The sequence below is a fragment of the Salmo salar genome, chromosome ssa06 (assembly GCF_905237065.1).
Source record: "Salmo salar chromosome ssa06, Ssal_v3.1, whole genome shotgun sequence".
In the NCBI taxonomy this organism is placed as follows: Eukaryota; Metazoa; Chordata; class Actinopteri; order Salmoniformes; family Salmonidae; genus Salmo; species Salmo salar.
The window spans coordinates 86657685-86675622 of NC_059447.1; the positions used below are offsets into that span (position 1 = coordinate 86657685).

Genomic DNA, 17938 nt, shown 5'->3' on the forward strand with positions numbered 1-17938 from the left:
AGACAAATGGAATAGACAACAGGTGGAAATTATAGGCAATTAGCAAGACACCCCCAATAAAGGAGTGGTTCTGCAGGTGGTGACCACAGACCACTTCTCAGTTCCTATGCTTCCTGGTTGATGTTTTGGTCACTTTTGAATGCTGGCGGTGCTTTCACTCTAGTGGTAGCATGAGACGGAGTCTACAACCCACACAAGTGGCTCAGGTAGTGCAGCTCATCCAGGATGGCACATCAATGCGAGCTGTGGCAAGAAGGTTTGCTGTGTCTGTCAGCGTAGTGTCCAGAGCATGGAGGCGCTACCAGGAGACAGGCCAGTACATCAGGAGACGTGGAGGAGGTCGTAGGAGGGCAACAACCCAGCAGCAGGACCGCTACCTCCGCCTTTGTGCAAGGAGGAGCAGGAGAAGCACTGCCAGAGCCCTGCAAAATGACCTCCAGCAGGCCACAAATGTGCATGTGTCTGCTCAAACGGTCAGAAACAGACTCCATGAGGGTGGTATGAGGGCCCGACGTCCACAGGTGGGGGTTGTGCTTACAGCCCAACACCGTGCAGCTTGTTTGGCATTTGCCAGAGAACACCAAGATTGGCAAATTCGCCACTAGCGCCATGTGCTCTTCACAGATGAAAGCAGGTTCACACTGAGCACGTGACAGACGTGACAGAGTCTGGAGACGCCGTGGAGAATGTTCTGCTGCCTGCAACATCCTCCAGCATGACCGGTTTGGTGGTGGGTCAGTCATGGTGTGGGGTGGCATTTCTTTGGGGGGGCGCACAGCCCTCCATGTGCTCGCCAGAGGTAGCCTGACTGCCATTAGGTACCGAGATGAGATCCTCAGACCCCTTGTGAGACCATATGCTGGTGCGGTTGGCCCTGGGTTCCTCCTAATGCAAGACAATGCTAGACCTCATGTGGCTGGAGTGTGTCAGCAGTTCCTGCAAGAGGAAGGCATTGATGCTATGGACTGGCCCGCCCGTTCCCCAGACCTGAATCCAATTGAGCACATCTGGGACATCATGTCTCGCTCCATCCACCAACGTCACGTTGCACCACAGACTGTCCAGGAGTTGGCGGATGCTTTAGTCCAGGTCTGGGAGGAGATCCATCAGGAGACCATCCGCCACCTCATCAGGAGCATGCCCAGGCGTTGTAGGGAGGTCATACAGGCATGCACACACTACTGAGCCCCATTTTGACTTGTTTTAAGGACATTACATCAAAGTTGGATCAGCCTGTAGTGTGGTTTTCCACTTTAATTTTGAGTGTGACTCCAAATCCAGACCTCCATGGGTTGATAAATTGGATTTCCATTGATTATTTTTGTGTGATTTTGTTGTCAGCGCATTCAACTATGTAAAGAAAAAAGTATTTAATAAGATTATTTCTTTCATTCAGATCTAGGATGTGTTGTTTAAGTGTTCCCTTTATTTTTTTGAGCAGTATATATATATATATATATATATCCTGTTTAGGATAGGGGGCAGTATTGACACGGCTGGATAAAAAACATACCCGATTTAATCTGGTTACCACTCCTACCCAGTAACTAGAATATGCATATACTTATTACATATGGATAGAAAACACCCTAAATTTTCTAAAACTGTTTGAATGGTGTCTGTGAGTATAACAGAACTCAAATGGCAGGTCAAAACCTGAGAGATTCCTTTACAGGAAGTGGCCTGTCTGACCATTTCTTGAACTTCTTTTCCATCTCTATCATTTACTAAGGATCTCTGCTCTAACGTGACACTTCCCACGTCGTCCATAGGCGCTCAGAGCCCGGGAAAAAACAGAATGTCGTCATTCCAGCCCCAGGCTGAAACACATTATCGCCTTTCTCAAGTGGCCGATCAAGGGACACTGGCTTATGCGCGTGACCCCGACCGCCCCCGCCTTTGGGATTTTTTCCTGTTTGCCGAAAAGGAGATTCCCTGTCGGAATATTATCGCTTTTCTACGAGAAAAATGTCGTAAAAATTGATTTTAAACAGCGGTTGACATGCTTCGAAGTACGGTAATGGAATATTTAGAATTTTATTGTCACGAATTGCGGCATGCGCGCGACACTTCTTTACTATTTCGGATAGTGTCTGGAACGCACGAACAAAACGCCGCTATTCGGATATAATGATGGATTATTTTGGACCAAACCAACATTTGTTATTGAAGTAGCAGTCCTGGGTGTGCATTCTGACGAAGACAACAAAAGGTAATCAAACTTTTATAATAGTAAATATGATTATGGTGAGTGCTAAACTTGCCGGGTGTCTAAATAGCGAGCCCGTGATGCCTGGGCTATGTACTTAGAATATTGCAAAATGTGCTTTCACCAAAAAGCTATTTTAAAATCGGACATATCGAGTGCATAGAGGAGGTCTGTATCTATAATTCTTAAAATAATTGTTATGCTTTTTGTGAACGTTTATCGTGAGTAATTTAGTAAAATGTTAGCGAATTCCCCGGAAGTTTGCGGGGGGTATGCTAGTTCTGAACGTCACATGCTAATGTAAAAAGCTGGTTTTTGATATAAATATGAACTTGATTGAACAAAACATGCATGTATTGTATAACATAATGTCCTAGGGTTGTCATCTGATGAAGATCATCAAAGGTGAGTGCTGCATTTAGCTGTCTTCTGGGTTTTGGTGACATTATATGCTGGCTTGAAAAATGGGTGTCTGATTATTTCTGGCTTGGTACTCTGCTGACATAATCTAATGTTTTGCTTTCGTTGTAAAGCCTTTTTGAAATCGGACAGTGTGGTTAGATTAACGAGAGTCTTGTCTTTAAATGGCTGTAAAATAGTCATATGTTTGAGAAATTGAAGTAATAGGATTTTTAAGGTTTTGAAAATCGCGACACAGGCTGGCAGTGGCTGTTACGTAGGTGGGACGAATTCGTCCCGCCTAGCCTAGAGAGGATATATATATATATATATATATATATTTATATATTTTTTACATTGTTTCTTTAGAACAGTAATTGTATGATCTTCACAACAGCAGTCTGGCGCCCCGCCCCCCACCGCCCGTCTCTGGTGCCCCGCCCCCCACCGCCCGTCTCTGGCGCCCCGCCCCCCACCGCCCGTCTCTGGCGCCCCGCCCCCCACTGCCCGTCTCTGGCGTCGCATCCTACCTCTGTACATTGTGGTAACTCCTGACTGTTACCGGTCTATGACGTTGTGGTAACAGAAGTGGCTGTACCTCGTTGTGGTAACAGAAGTGGCTGTACCTCGTTGTGGTAACAGAAGTGGCTGTACCCCGTCGTGGTACCCCGTCGTGGTAACAGAAGTGGCTGTACCTCGTTGTGGTAACAGAAGTGGCTGTACCTCGTTGTGGTAACAGAAGTGGCTGTACCTCGTTGTGGTAACAGAAGTGGCTGTACCTCGTTGCGGTAACAGAAGTGGCTGTACCTCGTTGCGGTAACAGAAGTGGCTGTACCCTGTCGTGGTAACAGAAGTGGATGTACCTCGTCGTGGTAACAGAAGTGGCTGTACCTCGTTGTGGTAACAGAAGTGGCTGTACCCCGTCGTGGTACCCCGTCGTGGTAACAGAAGTGGCTGTACCTCGTTGTGGTAACAGAAGTGGCTGTACCTCGTTGCGGTAACAGAAGTGGCTGTACCTCGTTGCGGTAACAGAAGTGGCTGTACCTCGTTGTGGTAACAGAAGTGGCTGTACCCCGTCGTGGTACCCCGTCGTGGTAACAGAAGTGGCTGTACCTCGTTGTGGTAACAGAAGTGGCTGTACCTCGTTGCGGTAACAGAAGTGGCTGTACCCTGTCGTAGTAACAGAAGTGACTGTACCCCGTCGTAGTAACAGAAGTGACTGTACCTGTCTATGACGTTGTATGCCTCCTGGGTGCCGATGATACAGAGTGCGTTGACAGCAGCGTAGGTAGGAGCCAGGTGGGCAGCTTGACCTGGACCTCCAGCAAAACCACCAGTAGGACTCTGACACCGCGCCAGGAACTTACACACACTGGACGGAGCAGAGGGGGCAATAGAAGTTACACACACTGGACAGGGCAGAGGGGGCAATAGAAGTTACACACACTGGACGGGGCAATAGAAGTTACACACTGGACGGGGCAGAGGGGGCAATAGAAGTTACACACACTGGACAGGGCAGAGGGGGCAATAGAAGTTACACACACTGGACAGGGCAGAGGGGGCAATAGAAGTTACACACACTGGACGGGGCAATAGAAGTTACACACAATGGACGGGGCAATAGAAGTTACACACTGGACGGGGCAGAGGGGGCAATAGAAGTTACAAACACACACTGCAAAACAGATCACATCGCCTGGAGTTACACATGTAAATGCTACAACTATCAGTTTATATTGTAAACTGTATTTGACCTTTATTTAACTAGGAAAGTCAGTTAACCTGTTTGGGATAGGGGGCAGTATTTTCACGGCCGGATAAAAAATGTACCCGATTTAATCTGGTTACTACTCCTGCCCAGTAACTAGAATATGCATATAATTATTAGATTTTGATAGAAAACACTCAAAAGTTTCTAAAACTGTTTGAATGGTGTCTGTGAGTATAACAGAACTCATATGGCAGGCCAAAACCTGAGAAGATTCTATACGGGAAGTGCCCTGTCTGACCATTTCTTGTCCTTCTATAGCCTCTCTATCGAAAATACAGCCTCTGTGCTGTAACGTGACATTTTCTAAGGCTTTCATTGGCTCTAGGAAGGCGCCAGAACGTGGAATGATAACTCTGCAGTCTCTGGGCGAAAAACAACAGGGGTTTTGGTGAGTGGTCCTTCTGGGAACAATGACACTGAGGCGCTTGTGCACGAGACGACTCCATTTTTTTCTTTCAGTGTTTGAACGAATATGTCGTCGCCCGGTCGGAATATTATCGCTATTTTACGAGAAAAATCGCATAAAAATTGATTTTAAACAGCGTTTGACATGCTTCGAAGTACGGTAATGGAATATTTTGAAATTTTTTGTCACGAAACGCGCCGGCGCGTCACCCTTCGGATAGTGACTTGAACACACGAACAAAACGGAGCTATTTGGATATAACTATGGATTATTTCGAACCAAAACAACATTTGTTGTTGATGTAGAAGTCCTGGGAGTGCATTCTGACGAAGAACAGCAAAGGTAATCCAATTTTTCTTATAGTAAATCTGAGTTTGGTGAGGGCCAAACTTGGTGGGTGTCAAATTAGCTAGCCGTGATGGCCGGGCTATCTACTCAGAATATTGCAAAATGTGCTTTCACCGAAAAGCTATTTTAAAATCTGACACCGTGATTGCATAAAGGAGTTCTGTATCTATAATTCTTAAAATAATTGTTATGTTTTTTGTCAACGTTAATCGTGAGTAATTTAGTAAATTCACCGGAAGTTTGCGGTGGGTATGCTAGTTCTGAACAAAACATGCTAATGTAAAAAGCTGTTTTTTGATATAAATATGAACTTGATTGAACAAAACATGCATGTATTGTATAACATAATGTCCTAGGAGTGTCATCTGATGAAGATCATCAAAGGTTAGTGCTGCATTTAGCTGTGGTTTTGGTTTTTGTGACATATATGCTAGCTTGAAAAATGGGTGTGTGATTATTTCTGGCTGGGTACTCTCCTGACATAATCTAATGTTTTGCTTTCGCTGTAAAGCCTTTTTGAAATCGGACAATGTGGTTAGATAAAGGAGAGTCTTATCTTTCAAATGGTGTAAAATAGTTATATGTTTGAGAAATTGAAATTGTAGCATTTTTAAGGTTTTTCGTATTTCGCGCCAGGCGCTACCATTGGATATTCCGCTAGCGGAACGCCTGTCCATTTAAGAACTAATTCTTATTGATAATAATAATGCGTGACCCCAGTAGCAGCTACTGAAAGGGCTGTAGGTTGATAGAATATGTGTACAGGGCAGGCTGTATGCACCCACAGTAGGTAGGTAGTTGAGCCCTGCACGGGAATTCATTTTAAACCCAAGCCCTACTCATGCCAGCGACGTTCAGACCATATCCTACACAGGCCTGATTGCTTCTGACAAATTTCAGGCCCAGCCCTGCCCGATACCAGAAATAACTTCCTACGTTAGTAAATCCATGCTGCTCTCTGTCTGTCGCTCCCTGTACGCAGGCAGCTCGCTCTGCATGCACTCTGCCCATGATGCTTTGAGTCACGCCACGCTTGGATTGCGTTCTACCTGACAGGTCGCTCCTACCAGGTGGCGTGGCGAGAATCTGTCTCCGCACCATGCGCTCTCACCACTGGTGTCCCCCAGGGCTCTGTTCTAGGCCCTCTCCTATTCTCGCTATACACCAAGTCACTTGGCTCTGTCATATCCTCACATGGTCTCTCCTATCATTACTATGCAGACGACACACAATTAATCTTCTCCTTTCCCCCTTCTGATAACCAGGCGGCGAATCGCATCTCTGCATGTCTGTCAGACATATCAGTGTGGATGACGGATCACCACCTCAAGCTGAACCTCGGCAAGACGGAGCTGCTCTTCCTCCCGGGGAAGGACTGCCCGTTCCATGATCTCGCCATCACGGTTGACAACTCACTTGTGTCCTCCTCCCGGAGTGCTAATAACCTTGGCGTGATCCTGGACAACACCCTGTCGTTCTCCACTAACATCAAGGCGGTGACCCGATCCTGTAGGTTCATGCTCTACAACATTCGCAGAGTACGACCCTGCCTCACACAGGAAGCGGCGCAGGTCCAAATCCAGGCACTTGTCATCTCCCGTCTGGATTACTGCAACTCGCTGTTGGCTGGGCTCCCTGCCTGTGCCATTAAACCCCTACAACTCATCCAGAACGCCACAGCCCGTCTGGTGTTCAACCTTCCCAAGTTCTCTCACGTCACCCCGCTCCTCCGCTCTCTCCACTGGCTTCCAGTTGAAGCTCGCATCCGCTACAAGACCATGGTGATTGCCTACGGAGCTGTGAAGGGAACGGCACCTCCATACCTTCAGGCTCTGATCAGGCCCTACACCCAAACAAGGGCACTGCGTTCATCCACCTCTGGCCTGCTGGCCCCCCTACCTCTGAGGAAGCACAGTTCCCGCTCAGCCCAGTCAAAACTGTTCGCTGCTCTGGCACCCCAATGGTGGAACAAGCTCCCTCACGACGCCAGGACAGCGGAGTCAATCACCACCTTCCGGAGACACCTGAAACCCCACCTCTTTAAGGAATACCTAGGATAGGATAAAGTAATCCTTATAACCCCCCCTTAAAATATTTAGATGCACTATTGTAAAGTGGTTGTTCCACTGGATATCATAAGGTGAATGCACCAATTTGTAAGTCGCTCTGGATAAGAGCGTCTGCTAAATGACTTAAATGTAAATGTAAATGTAATGTAATGAGTCGGTTAGTATCCATAGCAACGGCTACGCTTGAGCTGCTCTGCTCAATGAAGAGACACGAGAGAGCTGTTAGCTACTTTATCACTCTAAACTACGACAAAACTCAATAAAAATGATTTTCTGTGAAATAATCTCTTCTGTTTTATATTTGACGAGGTTGAAGCACTTCAGACACCATGTTATGATCTCAGTCAGATCTGACTGTACTGTGCAGCAGAGCAAATGCCCCTAGTTACTGATGGGACAACAGGCCCTGCCCGTCCCCTAGTTACTGATGAGACAACAGGCCCTGCCCGTCCCCTAGTTACTGATGAGACAACAGGCCCTGCCCGGCCCCTAGATACTGATGAGACAACAGGCCCTGCCCGTCCTCTAGTTACTGATGAGACAACAGGCCCTGCCCGGCCCCTAGTTACTGATGAGACAACAGGCCCTGCCCGTCCCCTAGTTACTGATGAGACAACAGGCCCTGCCCGTCCCCTAGTTACTGATGAGACAACAGGCCCTGCCCGTCCCCTAGTTACTGATGAGACAACAGGCCCTGCCCGGCCCCTAGTTACTGATGAGACAACAGGCCCTGCCCGTCCCCTAGTTACTGATGAGACAACAGGCCCTGCCCGTCCCCTAGTTACTGATGAGACAACAGGCCCTGCCCGTCCCCTAGTTACTGATGAGACAACAGGCCCTGCCCGTCCCCTAGTTACTGATGAGACAACAGGCCCTGCCCGTCCCCTAGTTACTGATGAGACAACAGGCCCTGCCCGTCCTCTAGTTACTGATGAGACAACAGGCCCTGCCCGTCCCCTAGTTACTGATGAGACAACAGGCCCTGCCCGTCCCCTAGTTACTGATGAGACAACAGGCCCTGCCCGTCCCCTAGTTACTGATGAGACAACAGGCCCTGCCCGTCCCCTAGTTACTGATGAGACAACAGGCCCTGCCCGTCCCCTAGTTACTGATGAGACAACAGGCCCTGCCCGTCCCCTAGTTACTGATGAGACAACAGGCCCTGCCCGGCCCCTAGATACTGATGAGACAACAGGCCCTGCCCGTCCTCTAGTTACTGATGGGACAACAGGCCCGTCCCCTAGTTACTGATGAGACAACAGGCCCTGCCCGTCCCCTAGTTACTGATGAGACAACAGGCCCTGCCCGTCCCCTAGTTACTGATGAGACAACAGGCCCTGCCCGTCCCCTAGTTACTGATGAGACAACAGGCCCTGCCCGGCCCCTAGATACTGATGAGACAACAGGCCCTGCCCGTCCCCTAGTTACTGATGAGACAACAGGCCCTGCCCGTCCCCTAGTTACTGATGAGACAACAGGCCCTGCCCGTCCCCTAGTTACTGATGAGACAACAGGCCCTGCCCGGCCCCTAGATACTGATGAGACAACAGGCCCTGCCCGTCCCCTAGTTACTGATGAGACAACAGGCCCTGCCCGTCCTCTAGTTACTGATGAGACAACAGGCCCTGCCCGTCCCCTAGTTACTGATGAGACAACAGGCCCTGCCCGTCCCCTAGTTACTGATGAGACAACAGGCCCTGCCCGTCCCCTAGTTACTGATGAGACAACAGGCCCTGCCCGTCCCCTAGTTACTGATGAGACAACAGGCCCTGCCCGTCCCCTAGTTACTGATGAGACAACAGGCCCTGCCCGTCCCCTAGTTACTGATGAGACAACAGGCCCTGCCCGGCCCCTAGTTACTGATGAGACAACAGGCCCTGCCCGTCCTCTAGTTACTGATGAGACAACAGGCCCTGCCCGGCCCCTAGGTACTGATGAGACAACAGGCCCTGCCCGGCCCCTAACCCGATGTATAATGCAGAGGCCTGTCGGCTCGGGTAGCAGAGCTCTAGTTGGTCGTGTTTGCCAGTAGGTTGGGATTATGGTTGGGGTGGTGTGTGTTGGGACAAGGTTTGTTACAGTGTCAGTGGGTATATATCTGTTATGTTAGTGTAGCAGAACAGTGGCTGTACTCACTCTGAGGCGATGGAGGTGGGAACAGTGGCTGTACTCACTCTGAGGCGATGGAGGTGGGAACAGTGGCTGTACTCACTCTGAGGCGATGGAGGTGGGAACAGTGGCTGTACTCTGAGGCGATGGAGGTGGGAACAGTGGCTGTACTCACTCTGAGGCGATGGGAACAGTGGCTGTACTCACTCTGAGGCGATGGAGGTGGGGACAGTGGCTGTACTCACTCTGAGGCGATGGGAACAGTGGCTGTACTCACTCTGAGGCGATGGAGGTGGGAACAGTGGCTGTACTCACGCTGAGGTGATGGGAACAGTGGCTGTACTCACTCTGAGGCGATGGAGGTGGGAACAGTGGCTGTACTCACTCTGAGGCGATGGAGGTGGGAACAGTGGCTGTACTCACTCTGAGGCGATGGAGGTGGGAACAGTGGCTGTACTCACTCTGAGGCGATGGAGGTGGGAACAGGTTCCTCCAGCAGCTCCAGACTGTGTAGGATCCAGTAGCAGAGCCACGGCCTGCTGGCGTCTAGACACTACAGAGAGAACACACACACTTCAGATACTATAGTATCCAGTACCAGAACCACGGCCTGCTGGCGTTAAAAAAAAATATATATATATATATATATATATATATATATATATATATATTTTTTACCTTTATTTAACCAGGTAGGCAAGTTGAGAACAAGTTCTCATTTACAATTGCGACCTGGCCAAGTTAAAGCAAAGCAGTTTGACACATATAACAACACAGAGTTACACATGGAGTAAAACAAACATACAGTCAATAATACAGTAGAAAAATAAGTCTATATACAATGTGAGCAAATGAGGTGAGATAAGGGAGGTAAAGGCAAAAAAGGCCATGGTGGCAAAGTCAATACAATATAGCAAGTAAAACACTGGAATGGTAGATTTGTAGTGGAAGAAAGTGCAAAGTAGAAATAGAAATAATGGGGTGCAAAGGAGCAAAATAAATAAATACAGTAGGGGAAGAGGTAGTTGTTTGGGCTAAATTATAGATGGGCTATGTACAGGTGCAGTGATCTGTGAGCTGCTCTGACAGCTGGTGCTTAAAGCTAGTGAGGGAGATAAGTGTATCCAGTTTCAGAGATTTTTGTAGTTCGTTCCAGTCATTTGCAGCAGAGAACTGGAAGGAGAGACGGCCAAAGGAGGAATTGGCTTTGGGGGTGACCAGAGAGATATACCTGCTGGAGCGAGTGCTACAAGTGGGTGCTGCTATGGTGACCAGTGAGCTGAGATAAGGGGGGACTTTACCTAGCAGGGTCTTGTAAATGACCTGGAGCCAGTGGGTTTGGCGACGAGTATGAAGCGAGGGCCAGCCAACAACAGCGTACAGGTCGCAGTGGTGGGTAGTATATGTGGCTTTGGTGACAAAACGGATGGCACTGTGATAGACTGCATCCAGTTTATTGAGTAGGGTATTGGAGGCTATTTTGTAAATGACATCGCCGTGGTCGAGGATCGGTAGAATGGTCAGTTTTACGAGGGTATGTTTGGCAGCATGAGTGAAGGATGCTTTGTTGCGAAATAGGAAGCCAATTCTAGAGTTAACTTTGGATTGGAGATGTTTGATGTGAGTCTGGAAGGAGAGCTTACAGTCTAACCAGACACCTAGGTATTTGTAGTTGTCCACATATTCTAGTAATAAGGGTTGCAACAATTTCGGCAGATCATTTTAGAAAGAAAGGGTCCAGATTGTCTAGCCCGGCTGATTTGTAGGGGTCCAGATTTTGCAGCTCTTTCAGAACATCAGCTGACTGGATTTGGGAGAAGGAGAAATGAGGAAGGCTTGGGCGAGTAGCTGTGGGGGGTGCAGTGCTGTTGACCGCGGTAGGGGTAGCCAGGTGGAAAGCATGGCCAGCCGTAGAAAAATGCTTATTGAAATTCTCAATTATAGTGGATTTATCGGAGGTGACAGAGTTTCCTATCCTCAGTGCAGTGGGTAGCTGGGAGGAGGTGTTCTTATTCTCCATGGACTTTACAGTGTCCCGGGACTTTTTTGAGTTTGTGTTGCAGGAAGCAAATTTCTGCTTGAAAAAGCTAGCCTTGGCTTTTCTACTTGCCTGTGTATATTGGTTTCTAACTTCCCTGAAAAGTTGCATATCACGGGGGCTGTTCGATGCTAATGCAGAACGCCACAGGATGTTTTTGTGTTGGTTAAGGGCAGTCAGGTCTGGGGAGAACCAAGGGCTATATCTGTTCCTGGTTCTAAATTTCTTGAAAGGGGCATGCTTATTTAAGATGGTCAGGAAGGCATTTAAAAAAAATAACCAGGCATCATCTACTGACGGGATGAGATCAATATCCTTCCAGGATACCCGGGCCAGGTCGGCTTGCTCGCTGAAAGGCTTGCTCGCTGAAATGTTTCAGGGAGCGTTTGACAGCGATGAGTGGAGGTCGTTTGACCGCTGACCCATTACGGATGCAGGCAATGAGGCAGTGATCGCTGAGATCTTGGTTGAAAACAGCAGAGGTGTTGGTTAGGATGATATCTATGAGGGTGCCCGTGTTTAAGGCTTTGGGGTGGTACCTGGTAGGTTAATTGATAATTTGTGTGATTGAGGGCATCAAGCTTAGATTGTAGGATGGCTGGGGTGTTAAGCATGTCCCAGTTTAGGTCACCTAGCAGCACGAGCTCTGCAGATAGATGGGGCAATCAGTTCACATATGGTGTCCAGAGCACAGCTGGGGGCAGAGGGTGGTCTATAGCAGGCGGCAACGGTGAGAGACTTGTTTTTAGAGATATGGATTTTTAAAAGCAGAAGTTCAAATTGTTTGGGTACAGACCTGGATAGTAGGGCAGAACTCTGCAGGCTATCGCTGCAGTAGATTGCAACACCGCCCCCTTTGGCGTTCTATCTTGTCTGAATATGTTGTAGTTGGGGATGAAGATTTCCGAATTTTTGGTGGACTTCCTAAGCCAGGATTCAGACACGGCTAGCACATCCGGGTTGGCAGAGTGTGCTAAAGCGGTGAATATAACAAACTTAGGGAGGAGGCTTCTAATGTTAACATGCATAAAACCAAGGCTATGACGGTTACAGAAGTCATCAAAAGAGAGCGCCTGGGGAAAAGGAGTGGAGCTAGGCACTGCAGGGCCTGGATTCACCTCTACATCACCAGAGGAACAGAGGAGGAACAGGATAAGGGTACGGCTAAAAGCTATGAGAATAGGTCATCTATGACGCCCAGAATAGAGAGTAAAAGGAGCAGGTTTCTGGGGGCGATAAAATAGCTTCAAGGTATAATGTACAGACAAAGGTATGGTAGGATGTGAATACAGTGGAGGTAAACCTAGGCATTTAGTGATGATGAGAGAGATATTGTCTCTAGAAACATCATTGAAACCAGAAGATGTCATAGCATGTGTGGGTGGTGGAACTGAGAGGTTGGATAAGGTATAATGAGCAGGGCTAGAGGCTCTACAGTGAAATAAGCCAATGAACACTAACCAGCACAGCAATGGACAAGGCATATTGACATTAAGAGGAGGCATGCTTAGCCGAGTGATCAAAGGGTCCAGTGAGATTCAGACAGCTAGCCGGGCCATAGGTAGCAAGCTGGCAGAAGATGGAGGGAGGTCTGTTTTTAGCCACCTCGTGCGTTTCCGTCTGTAGATTAGTGGGGTTCCGTGTGGTAGTGGGGACCAGTCCAATTGGCAAAATAGCTATAGTTATAGTGGCCCCAAAAAATTGTCCGATAGACCTATTCAGATAGCAGCCGATAAGACAGCTAACGATTAGCGGGCGCCTAGACACTACAGAGAGAACACACACACTTCAGATACTATATATCCATCCAGCCCCTCTAACACTCAAAACACACACACTTCAATACTATATATCCATACAGAAAGCCTCAACACACACTTCAGATACTATAGTATCCAGTACCAGAACCACGGCCTGCTCCTAAATTCAATATTAGTTCCATACCAGAACCACGGCCTGCTGGCTTCTAACCACCTCAATACTATATATCCATACAGAACCACGGCCTGTGGCCTGACACTCAAATCAGATACTATAGTATCCATCCTGCTGCTACACTACAGAGAGAACACACACACCTCAGATACTATAGTATCCAGTACCAGTGACTGACTGTTTCCTCTGTAGTGTAGTATCTGACTGACTGTTTCCTCTGTAGTGTAATATCTGACTGTTTCCTCTGTAGTGCAGTATCTGACTGTTTCCTCTGTAGTGTAATATCTGACTGACTGTTTCCTCTGTAGTGTAATATCTGACTGTTTCCTCTGTAGTGTAGTATCTGACTGACTGTTTCCTCTGTAGTGTAATATCTGACTGTTTCCTCTGTAGTGTAGTATCTGACTGTTTCCTCTGTAGTGTAGTATCTGACTGTTTCCTCTGTAGTGTAATATCTGACTGACTGTTTCCTCTGTAGTGTAGTATCTGACTGTTTCCTCTGTAGTGTAGTATCTGACTGACTGTTTCCTCTGTAGTGTAATATCTGACTGTTTCCTCTGTAGTGTAGTATCTGACTGTTTCCTCTGTAGTGTAGTATCTGACTGTTTCCTCTGTAGTGTAGTATCTGACTGTTTCCTCTGTAGTGTAGTATCTTACTGTTTCCTCTGTAGTGTAATATCTGACTGACTGTTTCCTCTGTAGTGTAGTATCTGACTGTTTCCTCTGTAGTGTAGTATCTGACTGACTGTTTCCTCTGTAGTGTAATATCTGACTGACTGTTTCCTCTGTAGTGCAGTATCTGACTGTTTCCTCTGTAGTGTAGTATCTGACTGTTTCCTCTGTAGTGTAGTATCTGACTGACTGTTTCCTCTGTAGTGTAGTATCTGACTGTTTCCTCTGTAGTGTAGTATCTGACTGACTGTTTCCTCTGTAGTGTAGTATCTGACTGACTGTTTCCTCTGTAGTGTAGTATCTGACTGTTTCCTCTGTAGTGTAGTATCTGACTGACTGTTTCCTCTGTAGTGTAATATCTGACTGACTGTTTCCTCTGTAGTGTAGTATCTGGGGAACAGACAGAGACTAAAGTGACACAACCTACTGGCTTCAAGACTCTACCCGTAGGTTGACTCATAATCCGCTTGGTGGGCGGGTTTAGGGTCATCAAATATTGTGTGGATGAAAGGCGTGTGGGGTAGTTGGGTGGGTTGAATAAAGACAAAATAATGCATTCAAATTCCATAAATGTATAATTCTGGTGCAATTCATATCTGTAGGCTACATTGAGGTTTTTTCTTTCCTTATTTGATCTGCCGTTAGTTGCGTAGCTTCAGCATAAGCTTTAGGGCCTAACTGTAGCGCGCCAAATACACACCAATAGCCAAATGCTTTCGGGAACTTGGGCAGGAAAAGTTAACGTGGATCCACTGAGGCTAAAAGGACAATGTCAGAGTTTATTTCAAGAAGAGAAAAGCTACGAAATGGAGAGTTGAAAATAAAGACAAGGGAGGGACAGAAAAGTTATGTTGGGGAAAGATTAGGTGAAGTGGTAAAAGAGGATGATGGCAGTGCCGGCTATGTTATGGCTATGCTACGTCTATGCTATGGCTATGTTACGTGTGACGATTGTGAAGCGCTACACAAATTCGACAGTAACAAGACGGGGACTTCAAAATGGCACGTCAAGGGAACTCTACAGTTCAGATGGGTTAAATGGAATAGTAGCCTAGCTGAAATCTGGACACTGACTGTAGGTCAATGTAGGTCTGTAGGTCAATAACCTCTCACAAAATGCCATCAGAAAGTATTCAGACCCCTTGACTTTTTTCACATATTGTTAGGTTACAGCCTGACTCTAAAATTGATTAAATAAAAATGATCCTCATCAGTCTACACACAATACCCCATAATGACATCACAATACCTTATAATGACATCACAATACCCCATAATGACATCACAATACCCCATAATGACATCACAATACCCCATAATGACAAAGAGAAAACAGGTTTTTAGAAATGTAGCAAATGTATTACAAATAAAAAGATACCTTATTTAGTATTCAGACCGTTTGCTACGAGACTGGAAATTGAGCTCAGGTGAATCCTGTTTCATTGATCATCCTTGAGATGTTTCTACAACTTCATTGGAGTCCACCTGTGGTGAATTCAATTGATTGGACGTGATTTGGAAAGGCACACATCTGTCTATATAAGGTCCCACAGTTGACAGTGCATTCCAGAGCAAAAACAAAGCCATGAGGTCGAAGGACTTGTCCGTAGAGCTCCGAGACAGGATTGTGTCAAGGCACAGATCTGGGGAAGGGTACCAAAATATGTCTGCAGGATTGAAGGTCCCCAAGAACACAGTGGCCTCCATTCTTAAATGGAAGAAGTTTGGAACCACCAGGACGCTTCCTATAGCTGGCTGCCTGGCCGAACTGAGCAATCGAGGGGAAGGGCCTTGGTCAGGGAGGCGACCAAGAACCCGATGGTCACTCTGACAGAGCTCCAGAGTTCCTCTGTGGAGATGGGAGAACCTTCCAGAAGGACAACCATCTTGGCATCTCCACCAATCAGGCATTTATGGTAGAGTGGCCAGACGGAAGCCACTCCTCAGTAAAAGGCAAATGACAGCCCGCTTGGAGTTAAAGGTCTCTGAGACCATGAGAAACAAGATTCTCTGGTCTGATGAAACCAAGATTGAACTCTTTGGCCTGAATGTCACATCAGAAGGAAACCTGGCACCATCCCTACGGTGAAGCACGGTGGTGGCAGCATCATGCTGTGGGAATGTTTTTCAGTGGCAGGGACTGGGTGACTAGTCAGGATCGAGGGAAAGATGAACGGAGCAAAGTACAGAGAGATCCTTGATAAAAACCTGCTCCAGAGCACTCAGGACCTCAGACAGGGAGGAAGGTTCACCTTCTAACAGGGCAATGACCCTAAGCACACAGCCAAGACAACACAGGAGTGGCTTCTCTGAATGTCCTTGAGTGGCTCAGCCAGAGCCCAGACATGAACCCGATCGAACATCTCTTGAGAGACCTGAAAATAGCTGTGCAGCGACGCTCCCCATCCAACATGACAGCGCTTGAGAGGATCTGCAGAGAAGAATGGGAGAAACTCCCCAAATACAGGTGTAGCGTCATATCCAAGAAGACTCGAGGCTGTAATCGCTGCCAAAGAGATTCAACAAAGTACTGAATAAAGGGTCTGAATACTTATGTAAATGTGATATCAGTTATTTTTGCAAAAAATTAAATAAAAAAATGTTTTTGCTTTGTCACTATGGGGTATTGTTTGTAGATTGACGAGGGGGGGAAAAACTATTTAAATACATTTTAGAAGAAGGCTGTAACGTGAAAAAATTGGGAAAAAGTGAAGGGGTCTGAATACTTTCCGAACGCACCATACCCTAATATAATATCGACTACTCCAAAATTAAGAGTTTCAGTAAAATTATACTCCAACTGTACATTTTGCCTCTGGAACAGGAGAGGTGAAATATGATTTATTTATTTCAGAAAACGGTTTGGTGTTTTTTTTTATTTTAAATGGTCTATATCCTGTCAGTTTAGCCTAAAATGTTTTTGTCAATGCTGAGTCTCAATATATACTAAGCAAAAATATAAACGCATCATGGAATAATTTCATAAGATTCTACTGTGTTACAGTTCATAAGGAAATCAGTCAAATGAAATGAATTAATTAGCCCCTAATCTATGGATTTCACATGACTGGGAATACAGATATGCATCTGTTGGTCACAAAAAATGTAGGTGCGTGGATCAGAAAACCAGTCAGTATCTGGTGTGAAAACCATTTGCCTCATGCAGCGAGACATCTCCTTCACATAGAGTTGATCAGGTTGTTGATTGTGGCCTGTGGAATATTGTCCCACTCCTCTTCAATGGCTGTGCAAAGTTGCTGGATATTGGTGGGAACTGGAACATGCTGTCGTACACGTCGATCCAGAGCATCCCAAACATGCTCAATGGGTGACATGTCTGATGAGGATGCAGGCCACGGAAGAACCGGGACATTTGCAAAATTGTGTACAGATCCTTGCGACATGGGGCTGTGCATTATCATGCTGAAACATGAGGTGATGGCGTCGGATGAATGGCACGACAATGGGCCTCAGGATCTTGTCACGGTATCTCTCTGTGCATTCAAATTGCCATTGATAAAATGCAACTGTGTTTGTTGTCCGTAGCTTATGCCTGCCCATTCCATAACCCCAATGCCACCATGAGGCAGTCTGTTCACAACGTTGACATCAACAAACCGCTCGCCCACACAATGCCATACACGTGGTCTGCGGTTATGAGGCGGGTTGGACGTATTGCCAAATTCTCTAAAACGACGTTGGAGGCGGCTTATGGTAGAGCAATTGACATTGAATTATCTGGCAACAGCTCTGGTGGACATTCCTGCAGTCAAAATGAAATCAAAACTTATTGGTCACATACTGTACACATATTTAGCAGATATTATTGCGGCTGTAGCGAAAAGCTTGTGTTCAATTGCACGCTCACTAAAAACTTGAGATGTGTGCCATTGTGTTGTGTGACATAACTGCACAGTTTAGAGTGGCCTTATAATATCCCCAGCACAAGGTGCACCAGTGTAATAATCATGCTGTTTAA

At 46.8% G+C, this 17938-nt stretch overlaps 1 protein-coding gene across 1 annotated transcript in view; it reads right to left on the bottom strand.

The window, feature by feature from the left end:
* fntb (farnesyltransferase, CAAX box, subunit beta) overlaps positions 1 to 17938 on the bottom strand; it is a 43992-nt gene that overhangs the window by 13164 nt on the left and 12890 nt on the right. The window contains exons 4-5 of the mRNA XM_014205920.2: positions 9776 to 9867; positions 3834 to 3980 (exon numbers count right to left, since the gene is read on the bottom strand). Coding sequence (XP_014061395.2) covers positions 3834 to 3980; positions 9776 to 9867 — 239 coding nt within the window. The remainder of the gene's footprint in view (positions 1 to 3833; positions 3981 to 9775; positions 9868 to 17938) is intronic.